At 34.7% G+C, this 14,481-nt stretch overlaps 1 protein-coding gene across 2 annotated transcripts in view; it reads right to left on the minus strand.

Annotated features, from left to right (window-relative positions):
• ZFPM2 (zinc finger protein, FOG family member 2) overlaps window positions 1–14,481 on the minus strand; it is a 474,885-nt gene that overhangs the window by 346,311 nt on the left and 114,093 nt on the right. For both annotated transcript variants that reach the window (XM_007446542.1, XM_007446543.1), the window contains exon 3: window positions 1,830–1,931. In XM_007446542.1, the coding sequence (XP_007446604.1) occupies window positions 1,830–1,931 (102 nt within the window). The remainder of the gene's footprint in view (window positions 1–1,829; window positions 1,932–14,481) is intronic.

A 14,481-nucleotide genomic window follows, 5' to 3' on the forward strand; every position in this document is an offset into this window, starting at 1 on the left:
GGATGAATTTTCCAGGCATACCTGCTTATAGGCATACATTTCTCCCTTTAAAGTTTTTATACATTCATATGTGCCACAGAAAGAGTATATACGTTTTCACTGATATCAATTGAATAAAATGTTTATCAAATCACATACGTTAAGTAAATTTAACTCAAAAGTGAAAAATCTTATCCTGAATGGACAGCATCATGCTTTATCCTTGTTCCTCCCTCCCTCTCTCTCTCTCTCTCTCTCTCTCTCTCTCTCTCTCTCTCTCTCGCTCTCGCTCTCGCTCTCGCTCTCTTTTAGCTAACACATAACTTTATTTCTGGAAAAGCTTCCTGAAAAAGGAAGCACTGGGTATGCAGTATGTGTTTAGTAATTCACCACCCCCTGAATTTGATTACTTACTCACAAGTCGCTGGGAGCATTGTGGGTCCCAGGTTTGAGCAAATAGGAAAACCAGCCGCCTCCAAGTTTGCCCCTTTGAGTGAATCCAGAATGTACCCTTTGCCAGTAGGCATATCAAAAGGCCATCTAATCTAATTTAAATGTAAAAACTCTTCTACACAGCATACATGTACTTAATTCTATGAATAAAGAACCATACAACATAAAGTTCACCCACTTTTTTAAGTTAAATGTAATCCCCAAGAAAAAATAAATTTTTCCAAAGTTTTTTTTCTTATTTTTTTAATCAAGAGAATTCTTCCCTTCATTAAGGCAGAAACATTATGCAATAAGGTGAAAATGCCAGATGTCCACATTTTCTTTCAAACTCTTAAAATGTGGTATATGGTACTTTAATTATGATATGTTTTGATCCAAAATCTTGTGTAACATTATGCTATAGTATACAGAATACAAACATCTGTGTGTATCATGAATAACATTAGAAATGACATCATAATAATCAGATATACTGTATCTTCATTTTTATTTGCGTTATATTTTCCAGCTGCTGGTTTCAGAAAATTACCACTGGAGTTCCTCTCTTCTTCATGCACAGCAGAGAGCAATTTGCAAAGTCATGCAAGGGTGAAAATGTGATTGAAATATAGGGATCTTTCTTAATGAAAAACGTTACTGCTTTGGAAATCATGGCTAAAACTGTCTCAAAACTTGCTTATATCCTTAAGCCCTATGACATAACAGTCTCCATTTATAAATATACCATCAATTGTAAATTAGTTGGCACCAAATATAAAGGATTTTAGCCACAGAGCTCTTATGAACTGTACATATTTGTATAAAATTGTGTTGGTCTTTTGGAGTATTTTAACAGTTTTTGTTTTTCTTGAAATGATTAAATATCAATGAACTTTAAAATCAAATTTAATTTTCATTCATAAAAATAAAAATATTACCAAAACCTTGAATCAAAGTGGGGCATCTGTTAATGTTTTCTAAACTTCTAAACACATACTGGGATTCAATCTATGACTTACAACATGACTATACTAAAAGTATTTCTTTGGAGTATTGTTACTTGTTTGAAGCTTTAAAAGTATGCCCAATTTGAATGTGGATACAGCGCAAAGATCTCTGTTCAAAGAAAAAACAAGTAGAATTAACTAAATTCCTACATGAGTATGAAAGAAAACAAAGATGAAAAACTTGAAGCCGTGATAACACTTTGGTTTTTATAGTTTATTTATCAAAGATAAAAATCCTCTTTAAATAATGGTATTTATTCAGCCTTCCATGTAACCAACATACACACAAATATTTTTTTAAATCAAAAGTGAGAGTGTAAGAGTTTTATAATTTAATTAAAATTTAAGGAAAAAAAAGTGAATTCCTCATAGTAGCAACAAGATGACTGAATTTTAAATTTTTTGTCCTACCTGGTCCATCCCAGTCGTCTATCTCAACTCCAGGTTGCCCCGGTTTCTCTGACTGTGTGTCCCCATCTGATTCTGCTGTCCCCTGGACTCCTTCATCATCACCTAGAAAATACCAATATGCAAAGAGGAAGGGACGTGATTAAAGCCCTCTATTTGAAATTCAAATCCTCCTAGAGGGATGTCCATAGCATATGTCTAATTACATATTTGTTACAAATATTGTCATTATATTGACATAGGTCTATGATTAATCATTTTGATAACTACTGTGGCTTTATAACAAAGAAAATCAACATTTGTCATAAATAAATAAACTGCTATAAACATTAAAAACATCTCCATAAAATTTTTCATTTGGAATTATTAATATTAACAGAAGAAAATGAAAAGCAGTATGTAATTATTGTAGTGCTTTCAATACAGAAAACCGTAACATGCTTATTTTCAAATTACATTTTTGCAAAGGCAATATGCAGCAGAAAAGAAATACCATAGGAAAAGACATACTTATGTTTGGGTTGAATTTAGGATATTTTGAAGAAGATTTTCTTTTTCCCCAGCATTAAGCGTGCTGAAACTTGTTTGTATTTATTTTTTAAATGGGTATAAAAAGGTCATAATTGAATTACTGTCATATAAGATGAGCCAGTGACACAAGTCTTCACAATGCAAGAAGCTATAAACCTATACTTGTTCTTGAAGAAGCATAGCTAGTTTGCACAAAATCATGCCTTCATTTTCACATAAGAAAAGAAAAGCAATGTAATATATTTTGAGCAAAAGTATATTTATGGCAAAGAAGGAGAAACACCTTAACATGCAATCACATTTTAAAAGTTAAGAGCCTAATTTGTAGGTACCTTCATTTTAAGTGATAATGTAACAAGGTACTGCTGCTTTTTAAAGGAAAGTAATTGACTTTAATACAGTGCACACAAATATATTAATCATTCCTACTTATAAAGGATAACAGAAATCAGAAAACAGAATGGCAAGAAAATGTGATGACAGAAATGAAAAGAATGTATACTAAAAACAGGGCAACTAAACCTTTAATCTAATAATGCTAAATTTTTAAAGTTAAATCACTTGCCCTCTGAAGTATTTAATAACTATTTTCCACATAGTTGTTAAATCTCTAATAGTACTTAAATCTTTATATTATTATACAAAAAATACATTGAATTCTTAAAATCTTTCAAAGTAACCTAGAAAATACAAAATTTTCAGGAAACAATTACTACAATGACATTAGTGTGATGTTGATATGAGTTTTGAAGTTTAAACTTCATAAATTTTATATTCATTTCTATATATAGCTTCACAAAATGAATCACTTTAAAAAGTGGAATAAAAGTAAAGAGAGATAATGTAGAAACCCAGTGACAGCTCTGTCGAACTTAGTTTCCTTCACGGTGTAGTACTGGCTCCTACACATACCCCACAGCACCGAACCCCATGTCTGGAACTGGAGGCTCTTTGAAAATTGAGTTATCTCTTCCTTTCTGGATTATCAAAATGAACAGCAATGAAATTCTCTCCAGAAAATGTTTATTAAGCGTTTACCAGGTTTAAGGGACTGTAGTAGGTATAGTAGCATATATATGGAAAAACACCTTTTTGAAAGTAGTATAAAACTCATTAAAGAGAGTTCACAAATAACGAGAATGCAAGACAAGGTCCAAGAACCATGAGAAAGGTACAAAGGCTCAGTAAAAAGATAAGAGTTTGAATCTTCTGTGCTCCTTTTTTGTAGGTCACATAGAACACAGACACATGAACCAGTTATCTTCAGAGATCAGGGTTAAGAGATCTCTCACTTTTCAGATACAGATAGGGCTAGTTCTTAGCCTGCACACATGCGTGGGCCTCTATGGCCTTGCAGTATATTGAAAGAACATAAGAAACTTGAAAACTTTCTCACCAACTGAGTCAGTGTTACTTAATACAATATCAGTGTACCACCTAACCTTCTTGAGTGCTACCAGGGATGTCTGACCCAATTTAGAGTAATATATACTGACTTTACCAACACTTTATTTTTCATGGGGACTAGAATCTACCACATAGATGAGTGACCTTTTGCTTGCATTTCCACAGACTGAATGAAGGTTTAACTCTAGGCACGAATGCAGGGGAGTTTACAAAGGAAAATGCATGGGGAGTTTACAAAGGAAAGAGAGTAGAAAAAAAGAGTACAGCATGTGACCTATAATTTTTAAACAACATCCATGCCTTCCAAGCACTTTTCTTGTGTCTTGTGAGTCTTGAAACATAGGGATGTGAGCATCAGAGAGGATGCTGGAGACCATCTAACCCAAATTAGACAAAATTTACTGATCAGGAAATTGATGCACAGATAGGGTCAGTAACTTATCTATGGTCTTATAGTTAACAACATTTATTTCTACATAAGGCATCTCCCCCAAGCCTTCTCATGCTTCAGGAATAAATGCCTCCCAGTCATTCCAGGGGTTACAGACTGCTTTAGGTGGATCTCCTTTCCCTAACAAACAGAACAGTAGGCATATGAAGGAGCATGGAAAGGCACCATAAAGACCACCAAAATCAGCAGTTTGTACAAGGTTAGGAATTAAATTTGAGTCTCCTGTCAGTTAGCATTCTTTCCAAAACATCCTTTCTTGCTTCCCCTCTCTACCCCACCAGTTGAAGAGAGAACCATGCACACCTGAAACAGTTGAATATTAGTCGTGGAGCAATGCATAAACAAGCAAGCATGAGACTATGCTGTTCAAAAATCACACATCCAAGGGCCCAGAGAACAGAGTGTAAAATTCTGGCCAGAACTACTTGGAGAAGTTAAGTTTCATATTCAGGTATTAATTGTATCATCCTATGTTCACACAGAGAAGTAAATCTTCCTGACTTTTACTATTACATTTTAATTTGTTGGAAATACACTGTGCCATGCACAATTCAATCAATAATTAACACTTACAAGGCATACTTTTGAAGATACAATGAAATATATGAAAAAGAAAAAAATACTTTCTCTTAAGGACCATATAATCTAGTTAAGGAGACAGGTCACATGCATAAGAGAGGTAACCACTGATGAAAACAATCAGGATTGTCCATGAATAATTCCAAATGAGATCACATAAGATATGGAAATTCAGAGACCAAAAGCATAAAATGACATTGACCATGGAGAACCTTATAATTATTTTTGGAGTTCTACCTTCATATTGAAGACAGGGAGAAGCATTAGAGGTATTACAGTGGGGAACTGATGAGATCATGTGACACAAACACAGTAATGAACATATATTTATTGAGTTTCTATGAACATACCTTGTCAGACCTCTGGTCTTTGAGTTTTCCCTCACTCAATCCATAACAACACTCTGGCTCATGTCTCAGACATTCTTCACCCCAATTTTTGTGAGACTAGAATTAAGTCTACTCTAAAATATTTTATTAGGCAAATTACATATTTGGAAGGAAAAGTATTCAGAAATATAGTGAGAAACAAGTACGTTTGGAAGAATACACTGCAAAGTAATCACAACACGTAGACGTTAAAAGAATTTACTTAGATCTATGAATGTCTGTCTTTATTGAATGGAAGTGATATAAAACATTCTTTATTAACTGATTAAAATACTACTTTTGAGTCCCTGAGCACTACGAATACAAAACAAAGATGGTTCCTTCTCTCATAAAACTTATAGATTAGGACAGAGACCAACCAACAGACTGCAACCCCATGCGATGAATGCTTTCATGGGAGCAGTCCATGATGTGACACGAGCATACATGCATGACACTTAATGAAAACTTGGTGTCATGGAAGCTTTCTGGAGAAAGAAGCCAATAAAATACCTGAAATTTTGGAGGCATAATCTTAGATGAATCTGAACTCCGTAGGTTTAATGTTCTGAGGCTCCATAATTGAAAACCATTTTTCAGGTTAAAAATGAGAACCATCTCCCCAAAGAAAAAGATTAAGTAATTAAGTTACTGCACAGGAAAAATGACAACTTGAAGGTGGTGAAGCTAAAGACATTTCAATGATGCAAGAACAGGATCCAGACAATGTTTTAAGATGCCAACAAGAAATAGTTCAAGAAATACTCCTACTATTTGATAGTTAACTGAATGAAGTCCTTTCCTTCATTTAGTATGGGACAAATTTACCCATGATCATTTTCATCCAGTAACTACTAGGAAAAGAAAACGGCAGCATGACGACAAATCTCAGCAGATGTTTGACGCACACAGAAATTTAGTAAATTACTCAAAATGAACTAGTAATTTCATATAATAAAATACCTTCATTAAATGTCACTCAACTGCCAAATCAGAACTGTAGAGCTTAGATTTCAACTTGTGCCAACATCTGGAGCAATACTCAGTATTGATAATCCTGATTCATGGAACAATTTGCTTTAATTTGTTTGATTATGCAGCACATATAATTAGAAAACTACTGAAAATAAATATTGCAGAGTACTCAGTTAAAGAAGCACTGTAAAATTAGTTGATTGTACACAATTAACAGCTCTAAAGAAATTACATTTTGCAACTATTTTAAACCATTTATGAAACTGCGTAAATGTGCAATATATATCACATTAATAAAAATAAATCCTGAGAGAGAAGAGTAAATTCGTTTGCTGATTAAATTGTGTTTTCTTAAAGAAAGAAAGCAAAAAAGAGAAAGATGCCCAAAAGCATAAGAATGTCATATGAAATGATATACTTGGGTGTAGAAAACAAAACGGGTCAGAATTGAATTTATATTCATCTCAGTGTCTGCTACGTGCCAAATACTGAAATCATAAAGATGAATAAAGCAGAGAGCATGTCACAAAGCTCAGGTTCTATAGTAAACCTAAACATGGCTACCATTTCTTGAGCACCACTCAGCACTAGCTAAGTGCTTCTCGAACATCACATTAACGACTCTGCCATGCATTATTATCCCTATATTTCAGAAGAGTAAACCAATAGGCAGATATGTGAGAAGACGCCTAAGCACATTGCTAGTAAGTGGCAGAGCCCAGAATTGATTCCAAGTCAGTCCAACTCCAAAGGCCGTACTCCAAACCCATTAGAATATTATAGTCAAAGTCTACTGGATGTCAAACAATAAAGACAGCAGGATGTGATCAGATAGCTGCTTTCTCCTCATCATACATAAACCTTGTTTCTTCATTATTTTTTTTTAGGTGTACTATTTTACTTGGAACTTGGTAAATCAAACTACATACAGATGCTTAATCAATAACCATTGCTCACTGTGCAGTTAGAAAATTAGATTTTGGTTTCATTCTTTTAAACATAACCTATTGCAATATCATTACATTTACTAATTAATTGCTTTCAGAACTATTTAATAACTAAAATATGTCACGTTTTTCAACTTCCAGACCCTTCATCATCTAAGTTTATTTCAGGAAACTAGCTCTCATTTTTATGGTAATGTTTTCACCTAATTCATTTTTAATCTTTTTACTAATGAAAAATGAAATGATTAAAAAATAACTTAATCGAATATGAAATCTCTAAATTACTTTTAAGAAACAGCATTTTCCCCTTACAATAGAGACTTGCTTCTTTCCTATCAATATATTTATTCTCATGGAAAATTCATAAATAGAACTTTATTTTGATATTAACCCAACTCCAGCCTCTTCTTGATTTGAATGGAAATGACTTCATTGACCATCTTCTTTTTTAACTTCTATCCATTTTTGATTCTTATATGTTTGAAATCAGCACTCTAGAGTAGCTTATGAAAAAAATGGCATGAATAATTAATAGCTAAGATAATAATGACAAGTTTGTTCAGATATTGCTTCAAAAGCTTTGTTGGTAGGAAGAGGAAAGGAAGAGAGACAGGATGCTAGGTAGAGAATTACAGAAACACCTATGAATGCATTTAACATGCATTCACTTATTGGCTAAATTCTTTATTCACATACTTCACATACATAAATAGAAATTTCAGTGTATTTTTAGCAAAGCACAAACACATCTAATGGGATAACCACTATATATATCCAGAGACCAATTCATAAAATGATGAAACGGAATAAATGTCAAGTGGTAACAAAATCTATAATATTTCTAAAATTATGGCTATGGAGTTAATGGTTTTCCATTGCAAGATTAAACTCTTTTGTTGCTCTTTTAAAAGATATCGTACATATTTTGTGGGCCCTTCCATTTTTCTTAGTCTAGTTTTCAGAATCAATGAAAGCCCTATAGGAGGAAACTGAAGGTGTTATTGAGCACTATAATACACAGCACAGATGACTTGGGGAAATGCACTAAAATATAGTCTTTGGAACACATGAAACAGAATCTTTTAATCCCGTATTAGGTATTGTTGGCAAGGTGGTAAAAGCAGTGGCTCTACTTGCAAGGCAAAAATAATTTCAAAAACACAAATAAATATCTTTTCACTGAAAGTTAGATATTCCTGTAGAAATTAAAGATTTGCCACATCCTGAGGCAGTCACTTTTCCAGCACAAAACAGCAGCAGTGTTTGAAAGCAGTCATGCAAGCAAACAGCCTTTCTCAATCCTGCTCTTTTAATCCATGTAGTTCCTATCAATATTAACCTCTTATAGAAATTCCTGTACAATATAACTATTGAACTTTCTTGACTAGGAGTGTTACTGTAGCTGTTAGCCATCCCTATAATGTATTTTGCAATCAGCTAAATCATCAAAGTATTTTTTAACAATGAACAGTTCAGGAGTGACAGATCTACTTTCTTGTTCACAACTGCTTATCAGAGAATAGATATCACATATGTTTTCCAGGTGCTTCCTATAGTTAGGATACCTTCACAGAAGCCGCTCATGAAAGATAAGGTCATAAAAGAGATGAAAAATGTGTGAGCTTCATACACTTATGGTTTTATCATCAGACAAGATAGCTTTGGTTAAAGGACTGTAACAGTCAAAAACTGCAGTTTGTATTGAAGGGTGAGCACATTTAAGTTTAAGATTCAGTTTGTGTCTGCTCTGCCTAATAGCCTCACAATAGTGTTTGGCTTAAAACAATTGTTTGGTTATAGCTTATCCAAACAAAGGTGCCAGGTTAAATTAACTCTGCATTGCCAAATTACAGACACAGTTTATCTCCAGAGACAAAAAATTTAAAAAAAAAACATGCAATTGTTACCCTTTTTTGCTAATACCTAAAAATAATCTAAATATTTCGACCATTTGAAAAGAATATGTTCATTATTCTGTGGATTCCCATAATCATGTCTAACTAAAGTTTCCCTCGACTTACTATAAATGTATACGAAAATGTAGGATTTTGCCGTGTTCTGGATAGTTAACAGTCAGTACACAAACATTTCTTTAAATGCATGTGATTTCCTTGTAACTTATATAATAGCCTTTTTCATACCTCAGAGTATGAATTGAACAGGTAAAAAAAATAGAATCCACATTTGTTTGATTATAAACTTTCAGACCCCAGATCAGGAAACAATCCTGAAATATTTGATGACAGTGGTCCTGGACTAAGTCTGTCATTTTTGAAAAGGAAACTCAATCTCTACAGTCAATGCATAACTACTGTAATTTGTGGCATTTTATTATAGTTAATAAGGGAAAATTATTGAAAATACTAACGTTTACGGTAACTGTATCAGATAAAAGTCACATTGAAAGTATTGACAACTTAGAAAGAACAGTGATTTATAAATTCTTTCTACAGTCCTGAACATTTATTCCTGATGTCAGTATCAGCCTCTATGTGAAAAGTATTTTTCTCAAAGTTTAAGTTCGTTTGAGATTTGGAACATAAGGGAAATTTCCACATGAGATAAAATAAGGCAAATTCTCAGCAGTGTATCTATCATTCAAGAACTTTCACTCCTCGTTATTTCTCACAATGAGCACTTGAAAGAGTCAGATATATAAGAAAAATGTTTCTAAAATACATATTTCAAAGTTTGTATTTAAATAATTTTTATTTTCTCTTCCCCAGCTACCCCTCCCCAAACCAAAACAAACAAACAAGAGAACCTCACTGCAACTAAAAAGAAAATTCACTGCAACTACTATATTCCACTCAGAGGAGGATTCTACAAAATTAAAGCACATCTTGTTCCAAAGAGGAGACAAAGTAATGCCTGATGGTCTGTAAATGATAATACTCTGAACTGTAACTGACCTATTCACAGATCTGTTGTTCTGCCGTCAGGAAACCAGTAGCTTTCAGTTTTCTGGACTCAGTCTTCAAGCTTCAAACCCAGCATTCCCTTTAGGAAATCACCACCGCCACCATCATCATCATTATCACCATCACCATCACCAACAATAACAAAAAGTAAAGCCAAACCTTACAGTCTCTGAAATTGTCTCCCCAACAAGCCAACCTCATCTACACAGAAAGATCAAGCCAATTTGAGAAAGTTATGATCTTTGAATATTGCTTTTCATAGAACCTAATTGTTTATTCTTTCCTGTTTAACAATTCATTCCAGAGACGACCTCCTTTCTCATAATCCATTTAAGAATATGAGTCATAAGCAATCACTCATTACCATAGCGCTCCATCATCACAATATAATTTACTCATTTTAAATAGACTTTATTCAAGCCACACATCCAAAAAGCCAAGGCCAATGGAGAATGCATATTGTGGGACAGCAGCTAACAAAGACTTTGGTCTATATCTGAATGCCCTTTTTCCAACACTAGTTCAAATACCCTAATGATGATAAATGACTCTCAGAGCTCACAAATAGGGGATAACATATATTTCTTCTGATAAACCCTGTTTTTTCTACTGCTTGACCATTGGAATTACACATACCTTACTCTTTCATTTTCTCTCTCTACTATGGTTTATCGGAAGCTCAGATTTGCCTGTAACACTTCAGCTTTCAAAGTATTTATCTTCCTCTCTTATGCTTCCTCTCATTATTTCCTGTCCTTCACCCTATGATCATCATCCTTCCTGATCTGTCTGGCTCGTACATCTCTCTCCTGGGTCAACTCCGACCACAGTCCCACCACAATCTGCATGCTCACTAGTCTCTTGCTAACCACTTGCTGTTCCCTCTGTCTGGAACCCTACTATTTCTTTCTACCTAATTAACTCAGCATTAGATACCAACTCAAGTGTCACATTCTTAAGAACGCTTTGACCTTCCTCACTCTTTCAAACCGCCCTGTACCACTTGTGTGATTATTTTACTAATGTCTGCCTCCTCGCTATAAGGTAAATTCCAAAATAGCCAGGACCTTCACTGTATTTACTTACATGGTAATCACAGCATGTCCCATAATGTCTGATATAGTAGGCGTTCGATAAATATTTACTGGATCGCAAAAACACGCATGTGGCATGGACTGACTGCCACAATGCTTTCAGTCATTCATTACCCCAATAATCAAGCAAAGATGAATAAAAACAATGCCCTTTGCAAAAGTGAAAACCCTCCATAGTAACAGAACTTAGAGGTGAGCATGTGGCCACCTAATAATAAAGACCACATTTCCCAGCCTCCCTTTTCTTGAGGTGGACCACTCCTTAAGACTAAGTTCTGGACAATGAATTGTAAACGGGAGAGTCCTGGGGCAGCTTCCAGGAACCTATTCTTATAGCTGAATCTAATCCTAATGAAGTTTTTCATATCTGTGGGGGGAAAATAAGAAGTATTGTAGGTTACGTCAGCCCTGTCCAAACTCAGAGCCATACCCAGCTTCCACCACCAGGGATAGTCCCAGAATGTTATCAAGAGACCCATTCAAACTCTTCTTACCACAAGGTCTTCCCAGAGCACCTCCTCCCTCAGGGCCAGCAAGAGATCCCTGGCTGCTTATAACACAAGAAAAAACAGAGATAGCATCCACGGCATCACCTAGATTTTCAGACATGTGGGAGAATGTTTTCCCCTCTCTGCTTTAATTTTTAACACAGTGCTTTCATGAGTATTTATACTCTCTTTAGGCTCAGGGCAACTTATCCTAGAATGATAACAGATTTGAAATTCAGATATCTACTATAAATGCCAAAACATTTTAGGAATCTTATTCAAGGTTTTCCAAAAATTAGGAAGTTGAAACCAAACAACATTCTTGATCATTGCTGTCTCCTATGAGATCATCCATATTTAATGAAGGTACTAACAGAGGTCGATTCAGGCCTCGTGGGGCCTGAAGTTTATTCAATTTGAGAGGCCTCTTCTTAAAAGAAGAGTGTAAAGTTATAATTACAAAATTAGGTGCAGAGCCTTGGAAGGAGTCTGTGCAAATGAGGAGTTCTGAAGCTACACTACACTACATCAAACTAACTAAATAATTGGCAAATTTAAAAGGTGAATGAGTAGATTTAATATTTTTGGCAATGATAAGTGTGAAGATAAGGTATGCATTTTTACATAAACTTTTAAAATTCATTCCATTTACTAATTATTTGATTTTTTTAGTGCCACTTTAAAAGTTCCCCAAGATAAACTGCCAGTATTATGGAGAAAACATCATTCTTTTCTAAATTGGGTTTTCCTTAGGATATTAGCTATCTTCCCTGTTCTTTCTTATTATCAGTGTCACCCCACATTATTGTAGAATTGCTTCTTGTTGAGTTACTGTATTGTGGTATTCCCTTTTAGTAGTCAGTCACTGGGACAGGATGTAGGAGCACAGGACACAGGCTTAAATGAGGCAGACACATGCTGGTGAATAGTTTCCATACTGGAACGATGCACATTACCATAAGGAAACTTGAGAACGAATACACTGCTTTTTTAATCAGCCCAAACTTAACATTTCCTCCACTCCATATATATACATACATATATATATATATATATATACACACACACACACACACACACACACACACATATATATATACACATATACATATATATACATATTCCCTTGCCTCACTTGTACATATGTTTTCCTTCCTTTACTAGACGACTGTATCTTGAAGAAATAAGAACCACACACACACACACACACACACACATATATATATACACATATACATATATATACATATTCCCTTGCCTCACTTGTACATATGTTTTCCTTCCTTTACTAGACGACTGTATCTTGAAGAAATAAGAACATTCTTTATATATTCCCCTATCTGCCTCTGTACATGCGTGGTCATTTATAGGCACTCATACATTCCGATTCTTATACAACTAGAAACAGGTAACATAGGTTTTCAGTGTTAGTTAACTAGTCTGGACCATAATTTGCATTGAAAAAAGGAAAAGATTATCTAAGACCCAAAGTACAGTGTCTTGTGTTAATTCTACAGCAAGAACAGAAGCTACATCAAATTCCATTGTTAAATAGGTAGGGGGGGAACAAAGAGTTTTATACATCTGTCCTATAGATTTCCACCTTGATAAATCTCTATCTTTAAAAATAATCCTTGAAAAGACCTTCCCTTCTCACTGTCAGAAAAATATAATCACAGCCTCCTGTCTGTGCAGTTCCACTTTCCATCTCTGCTATGTGGGTAAGACTTGGTAAAGATACAGCTACTGTCAAGTTTCAGAACAGTTCCTTGTCTAATCTTTTCTACTTCTCCAGATCTTTGATACAGAACCTGTTAGAATGTATTGCTTACTTTTCCAGTTCCCATGTTTATCTCACGTCCACCCTTACCATCTGCTGCACTGCATTTCCTTCAGAAAAGTGAAAAGTTTTCACAGTGCCCAGAGCTTTCGCTGCAAACAATGCTCTCTTCTCCTCTTCCTTCCTTCCTCTCTCCGCTTTTTATTTGGCCTTATTTTGTGTTAAGGTCAAGCTGTTTTAAAGAGTTCACTTTGCAAACATTTCTACAGGGCTGAAATTCCTATCCAAACAGTTTTGATGGATTTGTAAACATCTTCCCATTTGTTACTGGCTTCTGCCCAAGTACACACATTTTGGGTTGTCCCCAGTCTTTTGAATTACCTGAAAACAACTTCACAAGAAAACAAGCAATGAGAAATTGTGGCTTATTTCAGGCCACCAAATCAGGGTAACATAATCTTCCAGCTAGTATAATGAGTCTAAAGAGCTTTCAATATAGCCCTCTCATTATATCAAAATGCCAACTCTACTTACTGCACACTGGTTTATATGGACAGAGTCTTTAAAGGAGGACCAAAAGAAATCTTTTAAGCACACCCCTAATTTATTTACTTTATCCTTTAAAATGTCTTGTTTTTATGTATGCCCTTATCTTGACTGACGCGTCATGTGTAATAAGTGTTAAAAATACCTTGAAAAAGTGAGTTTTATACTTCATACAGCCAGGCTTCTTCCAATGTGTCCATCCCCTTCTATAAGGATTACATAATGATGGACATCGGAAAATGAAATTAGCACTCATTCTTCGTAAGTACAGTAACCTAGGTTTGAATTTGGTATTAACCTTTAGTAATTTTGTGACTTTGGCCAAGTTACTGAACCTTGGGAAGTCACAGGTGGAAACAACATCCACCCTGCAGGACAGTAAGTTGATTAGAGATGATACATGTACAGCAAGATGTCTGACTTTGGGGAGCAGTCATCAAATGGAAGTTGTTATCACCATTATTATAATTGTTATAATTGGTATGTAGTCTCAGTGCCAATCTCTGGAATCTCACTGAACTAATAAAAGAAGCTGAAACAGCAATCTGCATTCGTTATCAGTATTTGC

The sequence above is a fragment of the Lipotes vexillifer genome, unplaced genomic scaffold, assembly GCF_000442215.2.
Source record: "Lipotes vexillifer unplaced genomic scaffold, Lipotes_vexillifer_v1.1 scaffold327, whole genome shotgun sequence".
Taxonomy (NCBI): Eukaryota; Metazoa; Chordata; class Mammalia; order Artiodactyla; family Lipotidae; genus Lipotes; species Lipotes vexillifer.